Source organism: Salminus brasiliensis, chromosome 18 (genome assembly GCF_030463535.1).
Source record: "Salminus brasiliensis chromosome 18, fSalBra1.hap2, whole genome shotgun sequence".
In the NCBI taxonomy this organism is placed as follows: domain Eukaryota; kingdom Metazoa; phylum Chordata; class Actinopteri; order Characiformes; family Bryconidae; genus Salminus; species Salminus brasiliensis.
Window position 1 is genome coordinate 6026230 of NC_132895.1, and position 20162 is coordinate 6046391.

At 41.8% G+C, this 20162-nt stretch overlaps 2 protein-coding genes across 11 annotated transcripts in view; both read right to left on the reverse strand.

Annotated features, from left to right (window-relative positions):
- Positions 1–1604, reverse strand: part of vav2 (vav 2 guanine nucleotide exchange factor) — a 230445-nt gene extending 228841 nt beyond the window's left edge. For all 8 annotated transcript variants that reach the window (XM_072662696.1, XM_072662695.1, XM_072662693.1 and 5 more), the window contains exon 1: positions 444–1604. In XM_072662696.1, coding sequence (XP_072518797.1) covers positions 444–647 — 204 coding nt within the window. In that variant the 5' untranslated portion in view covers positions 648–1604. The remainder of the gene's footprint in view (positions 1–443) is intronic.
- A 5283-nt stretch (positions 1605–6887) lies between these two features.
- Positions 6888–18291, reverse strand: brd3a (bromodomain containing 3a). Of its 3 annotated transcripts, none has more exons than XM_072661881.1 (11): positions 18215–18291; positions 16101–16461; positions 15612–15749; positions 15138–15270; positions 14170–14360; positions 13679–14047; positions 13428–13556; positions 13141–13347; positions 11444–11667; positions 11038–11327; positions 6888–9253 (listed from the first exon to the last, which is right to left on the reverse strand). In XM_072661881.1, exons 2-11 carry the CDS (start codon positions 16299–16301, stop codon positions 9135–9137), a joined length of 2001 nt encoding a protein of 666 aa, XP_072517982.1. In that variant the 5' UTR covers positions 16302–16461; positions 18215–18291; the 3' UTR covers positions 6888–9134. The 3 variants fall into 3 exon arrangements, with proteins under 3 accessions (XP_072517982.1, XP_072517983.1, XP_072517981.1); XM_072661882.1 differs by having other exon boundaries at positions 13156–13347; positions 13679–14050; XM_072661880.1 differs by having other exon boundaries at positions 13679–14050.
- Between the last annotated feature and the right edge of the window lie 1871 nt (positions 18292–20162).

A 20162-nucleotide genomic window follows, 5' to 3' on the forward strand; every position in this document is an offset into this window, starting at 1 on the left:
ATCAGGCCCGAGCTATGTTCCCAGTTGAAGCAACTGTTTCTACAGTGAAGAAAGGTTATTAAGCATTAGGGAACTGTGGAGGGAAACTGTGGAGGGAAACTCTGAGAGAACTGCGCATATGCTGGTAAGACAGGCAAATCAAACCCCATGCATGAAAGTTTAGGGGGAAAGTGTAGGTGCTTTCTTACACACATCCAAATAATGACCCCATTACTGCCATTCATCACAACCACGATAAAGTACACCACACCGCCCATGCTTACATCCAATGGCTGGTTTGCTCAGCGTTTTAGCACAGTGCTGGAGCACAGTGCTCCCAAGTCCACTCTGATTAAACAGTGTTGATCCAGACCTTGCAGGGACCCCCCACCCCCCACTCCCCACCCCACCCCCCACTCCCAGTGGTCTCTCATAGGTTTCACTGTAAAGCCAGGCGAGCTCACCTGTGACATCTGGGGTCTGAAGTTGATCTGCTTCAAGTCCACGGATCCAGGGGACAGGTTGTGCAGCATTTGGCACAAAAGCACCCCATCTCGAAGCGCCTGGGCCAGGTCGAAGACGACCGCAGAGGGCCAGACGACCCGGTGGTTGGGGGGCAAGACCTTGCAGTCTATGAGCCAGCGGCCGCACTGCCTCCACTCCTCCATGGCGGGCAGAGCAAGCTACGCACCCGGGGTTTGGCAGCTCGGCGCTCGGCTAGGGATCCAGAGAACAGGCGCTGGGCTTTTTTACACGTCAACGCAGCGAAAACTGGAGATGGACTTCTTGAGGAGGTCCATAGGAATGAAGGAGGGGTGGAGGTGGTATATGATGCCTAGAAAAGCTTTAGATATAAATAGTAGTTAGATAATTAATTAATTAAATAAATCAATCTCAATCAGCACTCAATCCAGAGCAGGTCCAGAGCAGGTCCACTTCCACAGGGTCCTCGGCTTCAGATGATGAGCCACATTCCAGCGGGCTGGGGGGTTAAAGGTGCCTCTGGGGTAATTTCGGCTGATAAACAGATGTAGGGAAGGTTGGAATCAGTGAATCAGTGGATGATGAGTGAATCAGTGAATCAGTGCAGTTTCCTCTTCTTCATCGCGGATCGTGAAGTTCACCAGCCAGCTAGATAAGTAACCGGCGAGCTCGGGGCAGCTCCGCAGCGCTGTCAGCCCGGGGCTCCGGAGCGGTCCGGGGCTCTGGAGACCCCCAAACACCCCCAAACTAGCACCGGGACGAGGAGCGGAGCAGGGCTGCGAGTGGATATGCAGTCCTACGGCACTGCAGCCCTTTTACAGCTCAAAAACAAAAACTAATAACAACTGTTATCTACCACGAATACTAGTCAAACTTACTGCCGTAGACACCAGCCCCGCTCCGTCAGCCTCCGTTACTCGCCGAGTGGGGGGGGTCGTTGTTTGCGAACAGTAGCTAAAAAGGAGCTGAAATTCCCAAACTGACACAGTAACGCTGGCTGCCCCTGCAGCGGCCGCCCTGTCCGTCCTCCGAGCTCGTTAAGCTGGTTTTAAGGTCTTTACTTTCCTCCCGTTTTCTTTCTGTTTCTTCTCTGGGTTTATCGCCTCCACTCCGAGCCCGCGAGCCGTGCGAGTAGCGATGAGCGACTCGTGGACGAATCAGTTCTTCGGAACCGATTCTTTTCAACATAGGACTCGAACCGATTCTGATTCACAACATTAGTTCGCTAAATGAATCGAGCTGTTTCTGAAGCTTGGAAGGGCTCGAAGGACTAAATCAGGTAGATGTATGTTTAGTTTTATGTTTGTATTATTTTTAGTATTTTGTTTATTATGATTTTATTTATATATAAAAAGTTTTTATATTATTATTTTTATTATATTATTATTTGTATTAGTTTTGTAAAAGGGCTGTTGTAACGTAGGACTGCATATAATTTTTTTACTTATTTTATTTATATATATATATTTTTTATTTATTATAATTTTATTTATATATAAAAAGTTTTTATATTATTATTTGTATTATTTTTGTAAAAGGGCTGTAGTAACGTAGGACTGCATATTATTTTTTTACTTATTTTATTTATATATATATTTTTTTATTTATTATATTTTTATTTATATATAAAAAGTTTTTATATTATTATTTGTATTATTTTTGTAAAAGGGCTGCAGTAACGTAGGACTGCATATTATTTTTTACTTATTTTATTTATATATATATTTTTAAGTACGTATTACTATTTTTCTATTTTTTTTATTTTACTATTTATCTCTATTTACTATGAGACTGTTGTTTATTATACCCATACCCAATGAGGATCTTATTCTCGCTGCTGTCCAATAAAAAACATGTATCTTCATTTTTTTATTTTTTTATTTTTTATTTGTTTTTAGTTTTCTTCATCTGTACACTGTATGAATAATTCTGGATAAATAGACCAATAGAAATGCTCGAAATTACTTGGAATAAACTCTTATCCATTAACGTCCATTTAAACATTTTTTGCCTTTTCCTGTAAAGTCACCTACATAAACACACGAGATACATGTTTTTATTGGACATGGACAAAAGTATTGGGACAGCTGTTCATTCGTTGTTTCCTCTGAAATCAGGGGCATTGATGAAAGAGTTTATCCTGCTGTTGTTGGAGTACCTGCCTCTACCGTCCAGTGAAGAAGGCTTATTAGGAGCATTGCTGTGAGGATATGATGATTGCATTCAGTAACAATAGCATTAGTGAGGTCAGGGTGTTGGATGGTCACCACGCCACCTTCTCCCCAACTCAGGTAATGACTTGGATGGAGCACCATCCATCATTCCAGAGAACACAGTTAGTCCCACTGCTCCACAGCTCAATGCTGGGGGGGGCTTTATACCCCTCCAGCCCACACCTGGCATTAGGCAGCATGGTGCCAACAGGTTCATGTTTATCTGCTCCAGAGAGTCCTATTCTATTGGCAGTACTTGTGTGCCCAATGGGTGCATCTTAAAGTAGCTGAATGCATTCATTAGAAGAGGTGTCCTTTGGTGTCATTTGGACATTTAGCGTACCTCTGAGTCTAAATAACGGTCTCAAATGTCCAATCTTAGCTTGGACAGGAAGCTCCTCAATGCAAAAAATGTCCCAAACCAGGCACTCTTCCCCTGTCTCCAATTTTTCTTTTCTTTTGACGAGGTTAAGAAGGTTTCTTTCTTCTCCTGTAAAGTTGGCATGTAGATACAAGGTTTGTACAGTACAATAACATTCTTCCTATTGCATATTCCAGCTGGGGAGCCAGGGTCAGCCATGATACAGCACATCTGGAGCCTGTCAGCCTTCTTCCTGTACCAGACCACTCAGATTTTCTCCAGCTTCTCATGGTGTGGGACAGTGTCCTCAGCACACTCTGGCTTCATCTGGAGTTTCTCTAAAGGAAAGAGCTCCACTGTTAAGAGAGCGTGAGTCTGAACGTGCAGTGTTACGTGTATAAGGAGGGTTTGTAGATTTGGGTTTGTTCATTTTTTGCATTAATATTTAAAGCTTCATTCACTTATATTGCTGCAGACCAGCCGGGTCTGAGCTGTTCCCTCAAAAGCCACGCTTAGCTTTGCACCATTTGAGGTTAATCACAGTACTTTATCTCAGTGCTTACATGTCAGTAAAATCTGAAAACAATTGAGGTGTTCTAAAACTTTTGACCGAGCTCAGATTCTCTAAAAATAGTTACAATTATTCTATAAAAATAATAAAATAATTGTTCTACCCTTTGTATAAATGGGTGAGCTGGCTATATAGTAGGGTTCACTGTGACTGGTGAACTGTGAATCACCTGAACTGAATCATTGTTCGTACGAATCGGTTCTGTGAACTGAATCGAATTTCCCATTACTACGAGAGAGAAAGCGTGTGCACGCGCACACGGGCAACGAGAGGAAGAAGAGGCGTGGGGGCGCGCACGGGCTGGATCCGTCCACGTGGGAGGAGGTTTTGGTTTTCGTCTCCACTAAAGTTCCCACAAATACCCAAATGAAATATAATAACAGTGAAGATTATTCACTACCGGCTTCCTGGCCAGATCTGCTGCCCCGTGTTTGATTGTAAAGGGCTCATATCCTATGCAATTCCTTGTTGCATAGGCTGTCTTTATTGCTTTGCCCTCCTGTGCAAGTTTAGTGCCTTAGTCAGTGACTTATACACCATCACTGAGTGCAAGGCAGGGATACCCCCTGGACAGGACACCCCTAGGGACAATTTAGCATAGGCCAATTCCCCTACTGTGCGTTTTTATGACCCGGAATCATTGAGCACAAGGCCGGAATACCCCAGTCTAGTGCATCACAGGGCACCGCACGCCCATTCACACCTAGGGTGCAATTTAGCATGGGCAGTTCACCTACCATGTGTAGGTTTTTGGAGGTGGGAGGTGCTCCATCACTAACATTCTTGTCACTGAATGCAATCAAATCCTCACAGCAATGCTCCTCCTCCAAACTCTGGGAGAAAGTCTTCTTCCCTGGACAGTAGAGACAGTTACTCCAACAAAAGCAGGATACACTCTTTATAAAGGCCTTAATATTTAAAATAAATAAGGAATGGGCAGGTGTCCAAATACTTTTGTCCACATAGTGTTTCTCCATTGTTGCCATTAGTTACTTTTTGATGTAATTTCGAACAGTTGTTCTGTACATTGTGGCAGAATTTCCTGATCAAAGGACCAATAGAAATGATTACAGTGAATTACTATATGTAAATGACCTCTGTCCTGATTGGCTAGCATGTAATGTGCCTCATTCAAAAAGCAGCCAGAGCTGAAACTCTGCTTATAGGTGTAATGTTGGTGGGACAGCATAAAAACAGAGAATTAATAAAGGCCACTTGACCAATCCAGCACTTCCTTACATCTGAGCTTGACCTGACTGCACTACAGGTGCACATCACTGCATCACTGTAATGGATCAAATGCAGAATGACCTGAATCTGATCCTCCCAGTACAAACATGAACTCGGCTGCACTGTTATGGTTCCAGTCTACCGTTGGAATAAGATTTACATGGCGGAGGCATGTTCGATCAAACTGGATGGATGGCTCGCTGCTCGGGCCGTAATCTGGCGAGTAACCGCATCCAGGATGAACAATGGCTTCCCGTCTCCAACATGATGCCTTGTCAGGAACGTTGGGCCCCTGATCCATCACGGGCCACTGCAGTGAGAGTGTGTGGCTGGCTGGCATGTTTCATACGCTGCGGCAAAGCGGGAAGGTCACTCGCTCCTGAAAAAAATACGAAAACTGTGACACTCCGCCCTGGAGAGTGTACTATAAATGGAAGCCAAGGCTCAAGCATGGGGGCAATGTCATCCCAAATGATGAAACCTGAGGACTGAGGTCTCTGGGAGCAGTGTGGTACCTAATGACTACTGAATACTACAGAGACTGTTCAGAGTTGATCCTCACTTGAGTATTGATCCACTGAAAATTGCTCCACTGACTGTAATGTGGAGAACGGAGTCTCCGAGCTCGGCAACGCTGAGGATACGCGGCAGGATAGCGACTGCGGGAACTGCGTAGTCATTACCCTGTACTTTTACTCTACCGCCTCAGTCCACATGCTTCTTTCTATGTCTCAGCTTGTCCAGATATGCAAATTAGACTTCCTGACTGAAGGGGGAGCCCAGGAGCAAGATACAAAGACACCAATTCCTGCATAACACTGGTTCAAACTGTTATCTGAATCATCCGAAAAATGCAATACGGCACCAAAGGTGGCGCGTGCTGCAACGCTTCAGAGGCCTGGGGTTGATGGATGGATGGATGGATGCTTGCTCTGGTCTGTATGAGGAGTTTGGTGTGGTCTTTGAGTGGTTTTCCTCCCACCTCCCCAAAAACACAAGGCCCTGTACAGGGGGGGGGGGGTATTCCCACCTTGACACACCCCTGCACTCAGCTACTTTAAGGTTGCACTCATTGCTGACACGGGTGAGCAAATGCACACACACACACACACACACACACACAGCTTATCTAGTCCCTGCAGAAAAGCATTGCCAATGGAATAGGACACTCTGGACACAAACCTGTTGCCACACTGTCTAATGCCAGGCGTGGGCTAGAGGGGTATAAAGCCCCCCAGCATTGAGCAGTGGAGCAGCTGTGGAAGCACTGTGTTCTCTGGAGTGATGGATGGTGCTCCATCCAATACTTTTGGGAAGAGTTTGGTGGTTGAGGATATAAGCCTGACTTTACGAACCCTCAAGAGCCCAGAGCAGGATGGACTATCATGGAATACCCCTGATTTTGGAAGAAACAAACAGGTGTCCCAATACTTTTGCCCATAGTGTTAGATAGATATGATTAAATGATCACTTAGTCCCTTTAAAACTAACCATCCTTTCCCATCTGATAACCATGCCTCTCACTGGAGCCATTAACCTTCACCACCATCTGAACCAGGCCCCTCCTTATACCCCAGGACTCTCAGACTAGCCCTCGGAAATGACAGGGAGTGCATCAATGAAGCTTTTCAGCAAGAACCAGCGACAAGGACCAGCATGGACCCAGCAATCACAAATAACACATTACCGCCATCTAGTGGTCAAGTGTTGGCACTGTACAGGCTGGAATGATCACATGTCATACTTTTAATGGCCACTTTAATCCTTAACTGCACATTAACTTAGGTGAGAGCTGTGCAGGGACACCTTATCACATGTACATTATTATTATTATTATTATTATTATTAAAGATCCCATAGAGACTGATCAATATACAACTGCCATAAAAAAATGACCCTTAAATGATACTGTACTAGCAGCTGCAATACACAAGCAATCATACCACCATCTATGCAATTAGGGGAGATGAACATGAACCAGATCCTGAATATGTTAAACAGATGGCAGAGAGTCACTGTCTAGAACCGGGCAGAAAACGAGAACGGCACATTTTAAGGGTATTTTTCGTCATTTATTTTATGAAAAACAAAATTTACCCAGCATAGAAGAGATTCTTGGTTGGTGATGCCATCAAACATTAGCTTCCCTCCACCCAAACCCTCGCCCTCAGGCCCACGCTTCAGTACACAAGCCTACACATCTACTTTCACTGTCTCCTGGATTTTGCTGCTGTAGTTGTTTCAATGACCGACGCTCACAGGAAGAGAACTATAAACAGCTCAAAAAAGGCATAAGAAAGATACAATAAACTGGCATGCGTGTCAAAGATAAAAAGTAAACATTTCTTTTTCAAAATATAAAAAGGAGCTATTAGAATTTTCTTTTAAAACCAGGGCCTAAAAATGAGCTATATCTTTTATATATATCTTTTTTATATATTCATATGTATTCAGTCTGTTTCTAAAAGATATCACTCTGCTGAAACCCGACAGGGGTTGATGAACATTGATGTTGGAATGCTGTGGGAAGGCAATTCGGAGGTTTGCTGCTAAGCATGTCCAGATCTCTCGCTCACAATCAACAGAATTCACAATAAGCCACAGATATTACAAAATAATTATGCACTTGACTACATCCATTAGTGTTTGATTAGTGTAGAACGTAAAGGTCCCTCTTCAATTTGGTTTTCTCCAAAGAATATTAAGGCAATTGCATTTTGTTCCCAAGTTTGACCCCAATCCAATTATATATGCACACATTTTGTATATATAATAAAAAAAAAAACAACTGTCACACAAATCTTGTATTTTTTGCTTTTTCACATAATTTAAGCCAGACATGTTCTTTACATAATGTCAAACTCTGATGGTGAACAGGCATGGTGAACAAATGCTCTGTAACGATTGATTCTGATAACATTGATTTCCACTGAAAGTTAAGTTGCCATTTTGGAAATAAAGTTTTTGCATGCCAGCAATGAGCTACGCATATTAATCATGTATATTCCCTTTTAAATCAATAAACTGATGTGGGGAGTTTACCAGCCTATATTAACAAAATTCAGAAAAATAATGAAATGCAGTCTAAGATATGAGCATGAGTAAAGTAGGCAGCATTAGGAATAGCAGAGGGGTCTCCCAGAACCACAAACGTTCATTTATTCCTTTTAAAAAGGAGAGTAAATGTGAAACCTGCTGTTCTCTTACATTCAGAAATCAATTTTGATTTGCATGATTGGAGGAAGACTCTGTGATTCACTGAGCATTGTCCAAAAGTTCAGAAGAGACATTCAGAAGCAACACTTCCTAAAAAGTACCATGACACAGCAACCAAGCATTCTAAGCAGATGCATTTTCTGCTGCCAACTGCATGAAATGGGTAATCAACCAAGACAGCTTCCAGCTCTACACATCAGTCAATTCAAGGGGACATGATTTAAGGTTGCGTACATTCACTTCTGAAGATGTGCAGCAAAGAAGGAAGACAAGACGCTGAACGTTCCGTCTGCATTTCCATTCCCCTACACTCTTCTCATGAATGAATGAAAACCTAGAAGGAAACCTAGAACCATCCGCTACTTCTAAATCTACAATGTGGAAACAAATAAGTTACTTGCTTGAGATATTTAACGGAAGGTGTCAATTTACTAGATTACAGAACCTTACATGAACATGCACGCCGACACAGACAGCACATGATTGAATTTTATGAACACAAGATACAAAACCCTCTGAAAGTTCAAAAACAAAAAAATAATAAAATACAAAATAATAAACCCATTGATGGCATGAAGGCGGGCGAGAAGAATGTAAAAGCAACAAGAAACTAGAGAATGAGAAATAAAAATAAATACAACACCACCTGCAGGGAAGAAGGGCTGGGGGAGTCAAATGAAGATGGTTGGAAGATAAGGACGAAGTTCTGCGAGCTTCCGTTTTTCTTGCAGAGATGCCATTAGTTAGTTAGTTTGTAGAAACCAAACCATTTACAAATATTGTTTGAGTCAGGAAGGTTGAGTCTCATTGTTCATATTTATAGTTTGGTTGATCTGGACATCCCTTTCAGAGTCAGTGGGAATGAGGGATCTATTCATTTAATTTGTCGTCTTTTCACCCCCAGAATAGCATATCGAGAAGAGAGAGAGAGAAGGGGGAGGGGGAAATTAATTCATGTTCTGACATGATGCATTTTCATTGTTTTGTTTTTTTTCTCTCTTATAAAAAGTCTGAGAAACAACCATGACTGCATACAACATTAAAAAAAGGAAGTAAAAATGTAAATAATAAAAAAAAAGAATCAGTCGGAGTCACTGCTGTCTGAGGTGGAGCCGCTGGAGCTGCTGCTGCCCGAGTCTGAAGAACTGCTGCTGCCACTGAGTCGAGACGGGCCCGAGCCTGGCCCAGAGCCACCTTTTTCTAGAAACCAAAGACAAGGAACACTCAGGTTAGATGTACTCTGTACTGTAAAAATAATAAACAAAATACTATACGTAACTACAGTAGCTTTACACAAGGTCCCAAATCATTCAATATCCCAAGAAGTCAAAAGAATATTGTTTAGTTTCATGCCAAAAAAATAAAACAAAAAAAACCCAAACAAACCCTTTGACAGCTTGCTTTTACAGGAGGTGGGCAGAGAGACAAAAGAATGGCTAAGACTAAAGCTTTTTACTCTAAATATAATACAGCAGATAGGCTCTGTATAAACTGTGCTGAGGAAACTTAAGTCTCACTGATCCATTGACCAACACTGCCCTCAGCTGACAGCACTATACAATTACATGAATACAACAGGTCCAGTTCAAGAAACAAACTTTTCTGTCTTTTTTCCCCTCAAGGTTTCTTCTTCTCAGTGTGAGGCAGTTTTGTCTTGCCACCCTCACTTTGGACGTAAATCACAGACCAGCTTTGTGAAATCATATGCTGTAAAAAGAGCCATCAATAAACTGGAATTCCACTGTAAGGCTATGTTTTTTGACTTCCAGGTTAAGCTAATCAATTTGCATCAAATCAAATGTATCAATCTAAATAAATAAATAAATAAATATAAGATAAGATTAAATAAATAAATAGCCATCTTGCACTAATAATGTTTGGGGGGGGGGGGGAAATAAGCAACACAAGTTGAGAAACTATTTTTTTTGGATGTTATACCTAGGGATGCACCGATCCCATATTAGAATCGGATATCGGTCCTGATATTAACATAGTAAGCTGGATCGGGTACCGGATAATTAAGCCGATTCATGGAACCGATCCTTTCACTTTAATTTGTTGGTGTTGGACTGCACTAAAGATGCAAATAAATAAATGACAATTGGCAATTTAGTACACTTATATCTATATGTGTGTTAATTTGTTAAATTTATATAAAGTACAGATGCCTGAAGTCTCTCTAACATGTTGAGGTACGGTTTATTAATACAGCAATGGTATCGGATCGGTAATTGACATATGCAAAGTTTATGTATCAGTATCGGAACTGAAAAAGGTGAATTGATGCATCCCCAGTTATAACGTCACAGAAATCATTTCAATAAATGGTATTATTGCATTTTTAAGATAATTTCATTACCACGGATAATATATAACAGCATTATGAGGTAATTACTTTTAATTATTAAAAGATTCAGACAGTAGATATGTAATGAATGGTCAAGTTCATGATTGGGGCCATAGGAGCTTTGACCACATAATTCCACTTACAATTAAGACATTTAACAGACGCTCTTATCAAGTGCAACTTAAAGTACTTTACCAATTACTCAAGGAATATCCATGGCTGGTTTGTACCAAGCAGTCCAAAACATACCTCAAGCTAGATGCTGCCAAATAAAGACAGTATGGATACCTAGATACAAAACATGACATACTTGTACAGATATACACTTGTATATCTGTAGTGGCAGAAGGTTAGGTCTTAATTCCTTCATAATGTCATTTTTCATGTTGTTTAAGGCTGGAACAGCAGTTTAGATGCATTTGTTTTGGACAATGTGTGTGTGTGTAAATATGTATCTTATTTATTTATTTTTTAATATCCTGACAGGCCTAGTTGAGAAGGAGGGCATAAGTAAGGGAAGTTGGCAGAAGTCCAAGTCTCTCTGAACTGGAATCAGGCCACAGACTTTAGGCAGTTGTTGGTTTGTGCTGCAGTGTAGCTCCTAACTGACCAGGAGCCAGAACAGAACTGAACTTACGTAAAGGTTTTCTCTGTTTCTTCTGTAAACAGGACTTGACGTATCTCTCCAGCTCACGCAGTGTGGAGGGTTTGAGCGTCTCAAAGTCAATCTCAATCTCATCAGGGTTGGAGTCCCGCAGCGAGGGCTCCCTGGACTGAATGATGTGCACCACCCTGCCCAGCTTCTCCCCTGGCAACCGGTTGATATCCAGGCTCAACTGTCGCTTTTCGTCATAGGTCATGGGCAGCGCAGAGTCTTCGTCGTCAGACTCGTAGCCTGGACCACCTCTGGCTCCCTTCTTTGGTTGCCTGTTAAAGTACAACAAGATAAGTGAGATACCTTGCTTGGACTAATAACTAAATGGTCATTTGAAGCAGCTAAACGTGAAGCGTTCAATGTCTTAAGTGGACAACTATGAGAGAACCTGTTGCCAGGGACTGTGCTGTTGGCTCTCCTGGTTGGGCCCTTCTTTTGCTGGGTCTGTTTCGCAGGCTGCCCTGCCTTTGCCTTTTTGTCATCCTCGGGTTTGGCTTTGTTGTGCTTGTTGTCTTTCTTCTTCTTGTCTTTGTCCTTTCTCTCTTTCTTCTTCTTTGGTTTACTAACGGGAGCCTGCGAGAGAGCAGCTAGCTGCTCATGGACGGCTTTCAGCTGGGGATGGCAGGGAGAGAGGGATCAGTGATCTGCCCAAACCATAAAAACCAAAATGACAGCAAGCAGTGGTACGCAGACGGTACAGGTTGTCCAGTAGTGGTCAGGATTTCGCCAAAGACTAAAAATATGATTAGAAACATATATGCAAGTATTGCAAATATGCAAATATTGACTGCACTCCCTGGACAACCTTTCTTTAGGAAATGCACCATTTCTTATTCAGTATTTTTGCATATCCAGCATTTAGCTCACTTTATAAGGCTTTAACAACATGCATATGACAAGGATCTAACAGGTCAAACCAATGAAATACACTGACCTGCATTACAACATACTTAATACTTTTTGCACTATAGTCAATTTACACTGGATAAGCAAACATCTTTCAAATATACATTAAAATGAGGGAAAGGGTTATTGTGAAAATGAAAGATTAGAATCTGGAAAGAAGGAGGTGGTGGAAAAAATCACTTCTTTTGGCCTAATAAAATTTGGAATGTAACAAACAAAGCAAGTCCATAACTGTCAAATCTGCCAATGTGTTTGCTGTTTTAACTCTGGACACTTTTTAATGATTGAAAATACAAATGAATGCCCTTCATCCTGGCATAAAGATAAATAAATTGATGTCGTGTACATGCCGTGCCTAGTCCATTTGAACTATAACACTCCCATGCACCCAAATTCTCCTTCATTCAGTGTCCCAACCACCAAACCAGCTCAGCCTTTTAACCCTCCACCGCTGAAGTGGAAACTGAACTGAAAAGGGCTGCTTATCTAGTGCTAAAAAGTCCAGCAGTTTGGCCACAATTCCTTTCAATTTCTGACTGTTGCTGCTGAACCTTGGTCTTGGTTAAATGTCAGCACAGTTGTCTTCGGTTAGTGGCGTTTATTAGCTCTGCTGTTACTAATATTGGGCCGAGTGATGTACTCTTGAGAGTGATATCTGGTTAGTGGTTTCAAAAATCTTTACTCTGCTTCCCCCATGAGGCACATTTGTTTCACAAACAGTTTTTCACAAGGTACAGATATGGGAGGGGGGGCAGAGCCAGCACACAGAGTGGAGTACACAAAGCTGAGTACAAATCTGCCTTTAATGACTCTGCAGTCTTGCAAGAGCTCAGTAGCTTAATAGTTGAACAAGGAACTGCAGTCCTGTGAGCAATGAGCCTTGTGCAGAACTTTTGAAATCTCAAAATTTCCATAATATGTATATCCACAAAAAAGCAGTTTCACAGAAGTGAAAAGCAACAAATAAAAGTTCCTGGCACACCTAATTTCAGCGCGGAGGGGCCTTACTGCTAGCCCCTCCTCCACTGAAGCCATTCTCTCTCCTTCCCAGTGTGCAAAGATTGGTTAAAAGAGTAAAAAGATTGGGATGTGAAAAGGATAGTTAAAAAAGGACAAGAAGTGCAGACCCTGACAGGGCCTCTGAAGGTTTAGATAGTCAGACCTTGTTCTGAAACCCACCTGTTCCGCACCCACCTGTTCCTGCAGCTCAGCAAGCCGCGTAGCTCTCTCCTCCTCGGAGTCGGAGCTGTCAGAGGTGGAGGAGTCGCCGCTGCTCTCGCTGCTGGCAGTGCTCTTACTGACCACACCAGGCCCACCTGGCCCAACAGGCAGGTTCTCCTCCACTGGCTCATCTGGCATCTTGGCAAAGCGCATCTCAAATACGTCCTACAAACACAGAATAAGGACAACTGAGCATGTGACTGTTTATATCAAACAGAAAAGACAAATGCTGAACGAACACTCACTTGAAGTTTTCGAGCCATGGCTACGACCTCATGATCAGGCGGGTTGTATTTGTAACAATTTGAGAACATTAATCGTACGTCTGAAGCAAAGGTCTGTGCATCCTGGTACTCCCGACCGTCCATCTTTTTCTGCAACACATCATCAAACATTAAGCTCAAATCAACTCATGACCATTGAATAGCACTGTGATAAAGTTTGCAAGCTGCTTATGCACTAAGCACATGAGTAATGAGGAATTCGAGCTACGTACTTTGACTGTACTTAAGTCCATTGGATGTTTGATAATGTCGTGGTAATCGTGAAGTTCAAGTGCCTCTGCGTCAACAGGCTTGTAGAAGGGCCAGGCGTAGGCAGCATGCTTTTTGGAGAGCATTTCTTTGAGGATGGTGTCACAATGCTTGAGATGTTCAGTCAGCCGACTACGTTTGCCCCCAATCTGGCCCGCCTCTTCATCCTCAAAGTCCTTCTTGGGAGGTTTGATTGGGCGGCCGGTGCTTTCCCTGCGAGATGCCACCTTGCCCTGCTTGCCTTCACAGAGAGGGGTGGGTGATTCACTCCTGCTGGCTGTGATGGCAGACGTAGTAGGGGTGGTGGTGTCTGCTTTCCTCTTTACCCCTTTCTTCTGGGAAACAAAAATCACCCCACACACACACAGGGATAAAAGAACATGGTGGTGAGGTACCATCACAGACACACAGCTGAAGTGAAATGTTTACACTGTCTCTTGGCCCTGGGACTTACTTTGATAACAGGCTGTGAAGGAGGTATGCCAGGCATGATTGAGGCAGCGGTTGTGTTCTGCACAGCCGGTGTGCTGGGGGTGATGGTGGGCACTGCAGGAGAGGAGATGACTGGTGTCTGTGGGCCTGGTGATGTGGCACCTGGAAACGCTGAGGGTGGAGACCCAGAAGAGACAGCGCCCTCCTGCTGGCCTGCATTGAAAGTGAAACATCTTACTACAAACTACTACTGATACAACTCTGATCGCCCTTCCAGGTAATTAAGCATATCTGCACACTGAGCTTCACTAGCATGTGGGACTGTATGCACATTGCTCATTACTACAGTAGTCTCCCGTACTAGATCGGACACTAAAGTACTAATGCTCATTACTTACACTTTACAATACAAGTGATGCTGCCTACAAGTACTTTTTTTTTTTTAACTCCATGCCATGTTTAACTTCTCTGAATAACACCTAAGCTGTAAACTGCTCAGAAATACACAGAGATAAACACTATAGTTTACACTCTAAATTCCACCTTTCTGGCCTACAGTTACAGCTCATACACGCATCTGTATGAGCAGTAACTGTACGCCTATGTACCTTGTGTTAGTGTTTTGCACAAAGACAGAAGTAGTCCAACAGTGCTTTGTTGTACTATACTACCCTGTATTGCTACAATGACAATATTAAACTAAACTGAAGTAGATCAGTATTTTCAGCATTGTAACACCGAACAAATGCATGCCAACAGATTTTGCCAGTATATATCAAATGGAATAAACAGAAACAGAGTAGCTGATTGATGATGTCAAAGTTAAGCCATTATAATAATTAAATTCTCTTTAAATCACCTGTTTGATTTTTCCCCTTAATAGATACACAGATGTGGCAATATTGTGGTGGGTCATATAACCTTTTTTTTTAATATATATATTATCCACAGACCCAATCACCAGCATTGCTGTGGTCACTGTGCTTTTACCTGGTCCAGATTTACGGCCCTTGCCTTTAGGGGCTGGAGGGAGCAACTCCACCTCCTCCTGAGGCATCAAGGCCACTTTCTGCAGGAAGATCTTCTCCAAGGCTTGAGCCATTAAAACAATGTCATCTGTTGGCTAATCAAAAGAAAAAGCACACTCCAGTTTAATACAGCAAAGAGCATCTCAAACTCATTGTTTACAAAATACAGGAACTGGAACGCGACCAAGTGCCATTAAAGGTTAGGCAGTGTGAGGGTGAGAAGTGTGGTTGGTGGCGCAACAGATAACACCACTACCTGCCACAGAGCTACCACACCATGTGGGAGACTGGGGTTCGATTCCCAGTCTGGGTGACCATGCTGCGCTACACCAATATGAGTCCAATATGAGTAACCAATATGAGTAACCTTGTAAGTCGCTCTGGATAAGGGCGTCAGCTAAATGCTATAAATGTAAATAAATGTAAGTGGACCCACCTTGTTGTAAATGTAACAGTTAGTAAACATTGTATTGAAGTCTTGCATGCACTCGCTGGCGCTCCAGTAGTACACATTCTCCAGCCTTTTCTTGATGGTACCCATATCCATTGGATTCTTAATTATCTTGTGATAGTCCTAAAAAAAAAAAAAACAAACAAACAAAAAAAACACAAGAACACATTTCTTGTAATTATTGAGTTACGGGATTTGAATTGCTAAGCAAAACTGCTTATTAGCTTCAAAATTAAGACTAATACTTTTCTACGCCCTCTCAAATGAAGGGCTTTAGGACTTTTAAAATCTAATTAACTGAATTTCTAAACATAAAACTGAACTAATTGCAAACAACTTCACCAGAAACTCCAAAATGCCCTAAACACAAGGCCGCACACATTTACCTGGAAGTAAATATGGCACCATCACAGCAGTTGTTTTCATATACACAACAAATACGGCCTTGCTTCAACCAAGTGTAAAAGCACTCACCGGCAGTCCCAGTTTGACAGCATCGACAGGCTGGTAGAAAGGCCATGCAAACTGATGCCTCCACAGTGTCTTGACCACCACATTTTGCATGTACTGGAGCTGATTCGTCTTACGGCCGGGTTTAGTGGGGTTCGTAACCTCAGGAGGCTGGGGGTTACCAGTCTGAGGAGGGGTTGAAGTAGCTGAAGTGACATCCGACATTTCGGTTTAGGAAAGGAGCCACAGCTTTAGGCCGCTTGCTTGCACTTCACAAGACTTGGGGTTAATACGTATTTCTCAACAGACACTCGCTCTGGTTTTGCCTCTTTTCTTCACTCATCCGAGAGGGACTACATCCCATCGCAGAAGCTGACCTAGACACCTGTGGGAAAACAAGAAAGGAAGATTTCAGGTTAGGCGCTTTTTACATACTCAGCCAGGCATGCAAGGTATTAAACAGCCTAACTAGACAACATCTTTCACACATTATGCAATTACACCTAGAAAATAAGGCCACAATATTCTGCAGAAACGCCCCTAAAGTTAGGGGTGGGCAATATGACAATATTATGTCTATATGAGCACATTGTCAGACAGAAGATCGTATCGGTGGATATTGTCAGTGCTTAAAGAACACTGATTAACTGCACATTTCTTTTAATCAGTACTACTTAATCGATTGCAGGGCAGCATTTTGAGTAAAAACCACAGTACTGAGTACTGAGTATTTAGATACCAGTATAAATAGCTTACACTTGCCGCATTTTGTGATATCAAAATAAAATGTCTAAACATCGTGATATTAATTTCCCCATATCGCCCAGCTCTACTTAAAGTATTAAAGCACAAACTTAATACCTACACACTTAAATCATTCCCTTGATTTAATAAACAGAGTCTAAAGGTACTGAATTTAGGGATTGACAGTGCCAAAGTTCACCACCCAGAAAAAAGGGGGGAAATCAGTGCACTGGACTCAGCCCCACACACACACACATACATCCCAGCCGACATCTATGAAATGTTTACCATATAAAAGCCTCCCACCACCCTATCTAACAAACTGTTACCCTCACAGCAAGACCCCTTATAACTACTCAAGTCCACGTAGGGCTGCAGCTCACTCTGCAGACCCTGGAGCTCACTCTGACCTCCCGCGTAAACAGCCGCTATCTAACAAGCCCAGCTTCTGCTAGCTAGCTATCTACCTGCCCTCCTGCCCCAGTACACCCGCCTGACACCCCTCATTCATTCTCAAACCTCCAAACTAGGCTGGCTGGACGACCCCCCACCCCACCTGAACGCCGCAGACGACCCCAACTTAATTAAAACAGGAAAATCAAGCTGGTTTGAACAGAAAGAGCCGCACAAACAGAGCCAGGGCGAATGTATGGACGCAGGCTTTTACGCTAGCTAGCACTAGCTAACCAACCTAGCTAATATCTCCCTAAGCTAACTGAACATCTCAAGTTAATTAGTTCACTAACGGAAAAATAATAAACCAGCAGTTCTGATGGCAGCAACTGAGAAAGTGGAGTGTGTATTTATAATAATAATAATGGAGGGAAACGTCCAGTTAGCTCGCTGGCTAGTTAGCTTAGCCTAGCCTAGCCTGGTGGGTTCTCTTCAGCGGGGTTCGCGCTAGCTTAGCTTAGCATAGCATAGCATAGCTTAGCATAACAGCTAACTAGCGCTAGCAGCCGACATCAAAAAGATGGCGGGTAGTTTTATAGCCAACATGCTAAGCAAACGTAGCCCGTTTCAGCACCAGAACTGGCGGAAACACGAGTCTGGCCAGACGGGGGTTAAAATGAGAACACGACGAGGCAAAAAAGAGGCGAGTTCACGCTCGCGAGGCAGCGCGTTTTCAGGCTAATCCGGCCCCCGCTGTAGGAAGAGCGGGGCCGGGCACTTATTGAGGCGCTGGGCTCGTATTGTTTGCAGCAGACGGAGCTTTGTTGAAAACAATGCTAGTCAGCAACTCGCAGTTCACTAGCTCGCTAAAGTTCACGCTACTACAGGACACCCAGCCCGAAGCACGAGCCCAACTTATCAAGCGGGGGCCGCCTCCGCACAGTCGCAGCTACTACCTGCGCGTAAACTCTGCTGAAATGAAGAATAAGAGGGTATATTACTTTAGTCGGGGCTCCGAGGGCCGCTAGCTGGTGCTGCTCCGCGCCGCTGCTCTTATTTGGAGGCGGCAGAAGCAGATGAGGGACGAGCAGCGCGGTGCGCATGCGCGCTGGCGCCTCGTTTCATCCTCCTGTGTTGATGTTGGGAGAAGAGTCTCTCACTGTAGTAAACCTCACGTGCTTCATGCAAATGTGGGTGTTATTATATATTATTGTTTACATGTATTATTCATGATTATATTTTATATTCCACTCTTGGGTTATGTTTTTTTTATTCTATTTCTATTGCTATGTGCCTCTATATATTAATTCTCACTATTGATTGCAAACTGCTGTTAATACTATTCTTTCATGCTACATATTTATTATTGTTATTTTTATTATTAACAAATTGAATGGTTTTATTCTATTGCTTATAATGTTCAGAAAGTTTTTTAAGTTTAAAATTTAAAGTTAATTAATGTTTAGGCAATACTGAATGTGGCCATGCCGATAAGCTTAGATTAGATTAGCTTATCGGATAGAATTAAAAGTTTATTTCATTTATTTGCTACTTTGTATATAAATATAACAAATATTATATTAAATAAACGTCAAATAATAATTCAAATGCCATAATTGAATCAAAAATAGCACCATCATTTAAAAGTATCTGGCTGAAAGTTAGCCTAACCCTAACCTAATCCAGCAATATTCATTTGCTGCCTTTAGGTTCTGTTAGAAATGCTCCAAAAGAATTTGTTTCATTACATTGCATTAATTTACATTTATTGAAAGGGAGTTTTCCCAAGTAAAGCTGACAATTTGGAGATACGTGTTTTTTGTACAGTGAAGAAATGTTATGTGATGCTTCTAACTAGTTAAAAAAAGCAAAAACAGAAAAACTAGTAAAGAAAAATACATTTTGCCTAAGTATCCATTTTGCTTTCAACCAAAAGTACCTGAACACACATCTTATCACATCTACAAATTTCTTGAAAATCAGAAACTTGATTTAGAAGACTTGAAGGCAGCAGCCGTTTGTTTTCACACAAACTTTTCCATCTTCTATTTATCTCTTATAATTAAGCTGTGAGACTGTTAATGTTCCTGTGCCTTTAAGACTGATATGTAAATGAGCTCTGCCCGCCTCATTCAAAAAGCAGTCTGGGCTGCAACACTGCTCATGAATGGTCAGGGCTGAAGAGTAGATTTATGAAAATGCTGTGTTTCTTGGGACGTCACTAAAACAATAAATTCCAAAAAAACTGGCTGTTTTTTGTAGCTTAGTGTCCAAATATTTAAATAAACAAGAGAGACGTTTTCTTTTATATAGATCCTTACCAAAAATTCATATTTTCATACATTAAATGGTTAAAAAACCTGTAATGTACATTCTCTCGTAGCTGTATGGAAATCATTTAATTTACTCAGAAACTGCTAATATGGTAATATTACTTTTACTTTGTAATAACTTTAAAAATAAGGCATCAGAAAAATAAAATCAGTCATAAGACATAATGAAGAACATCAAACTTCACAACATCGGAATCAGAATAATCAGAATAATGGGGCAATGCAATTATCATAACACCATACAGAAAGCCTAACGGTCGCATTAAACACACTAAACATACAGTTTAATGTAAGACATTATTGCAGTATTTATTATTAATTCAAATGCAGTTAATATAGCTATTAAATAATAATGTTACACATGAATTAAGTATAATACCCATTAACGGCGGGTTATGAACTACATTTACTTTTCATGTACTACAATAAAAATGTAATAGATTAGTGTTTTCTATAGTTAACTTTTCCTAAAGTATGTTTGTAATGAACATGATTTGTTTTTTACTGTTAGATTTTATTCTTTAATTTTTAGATAACAATTTTTGTGTTCAGTGTTATTTTGTTAGCAGCTCTACTTAGCAATGAGATTGTGACAACATTTTGACAGGGTGAAAAA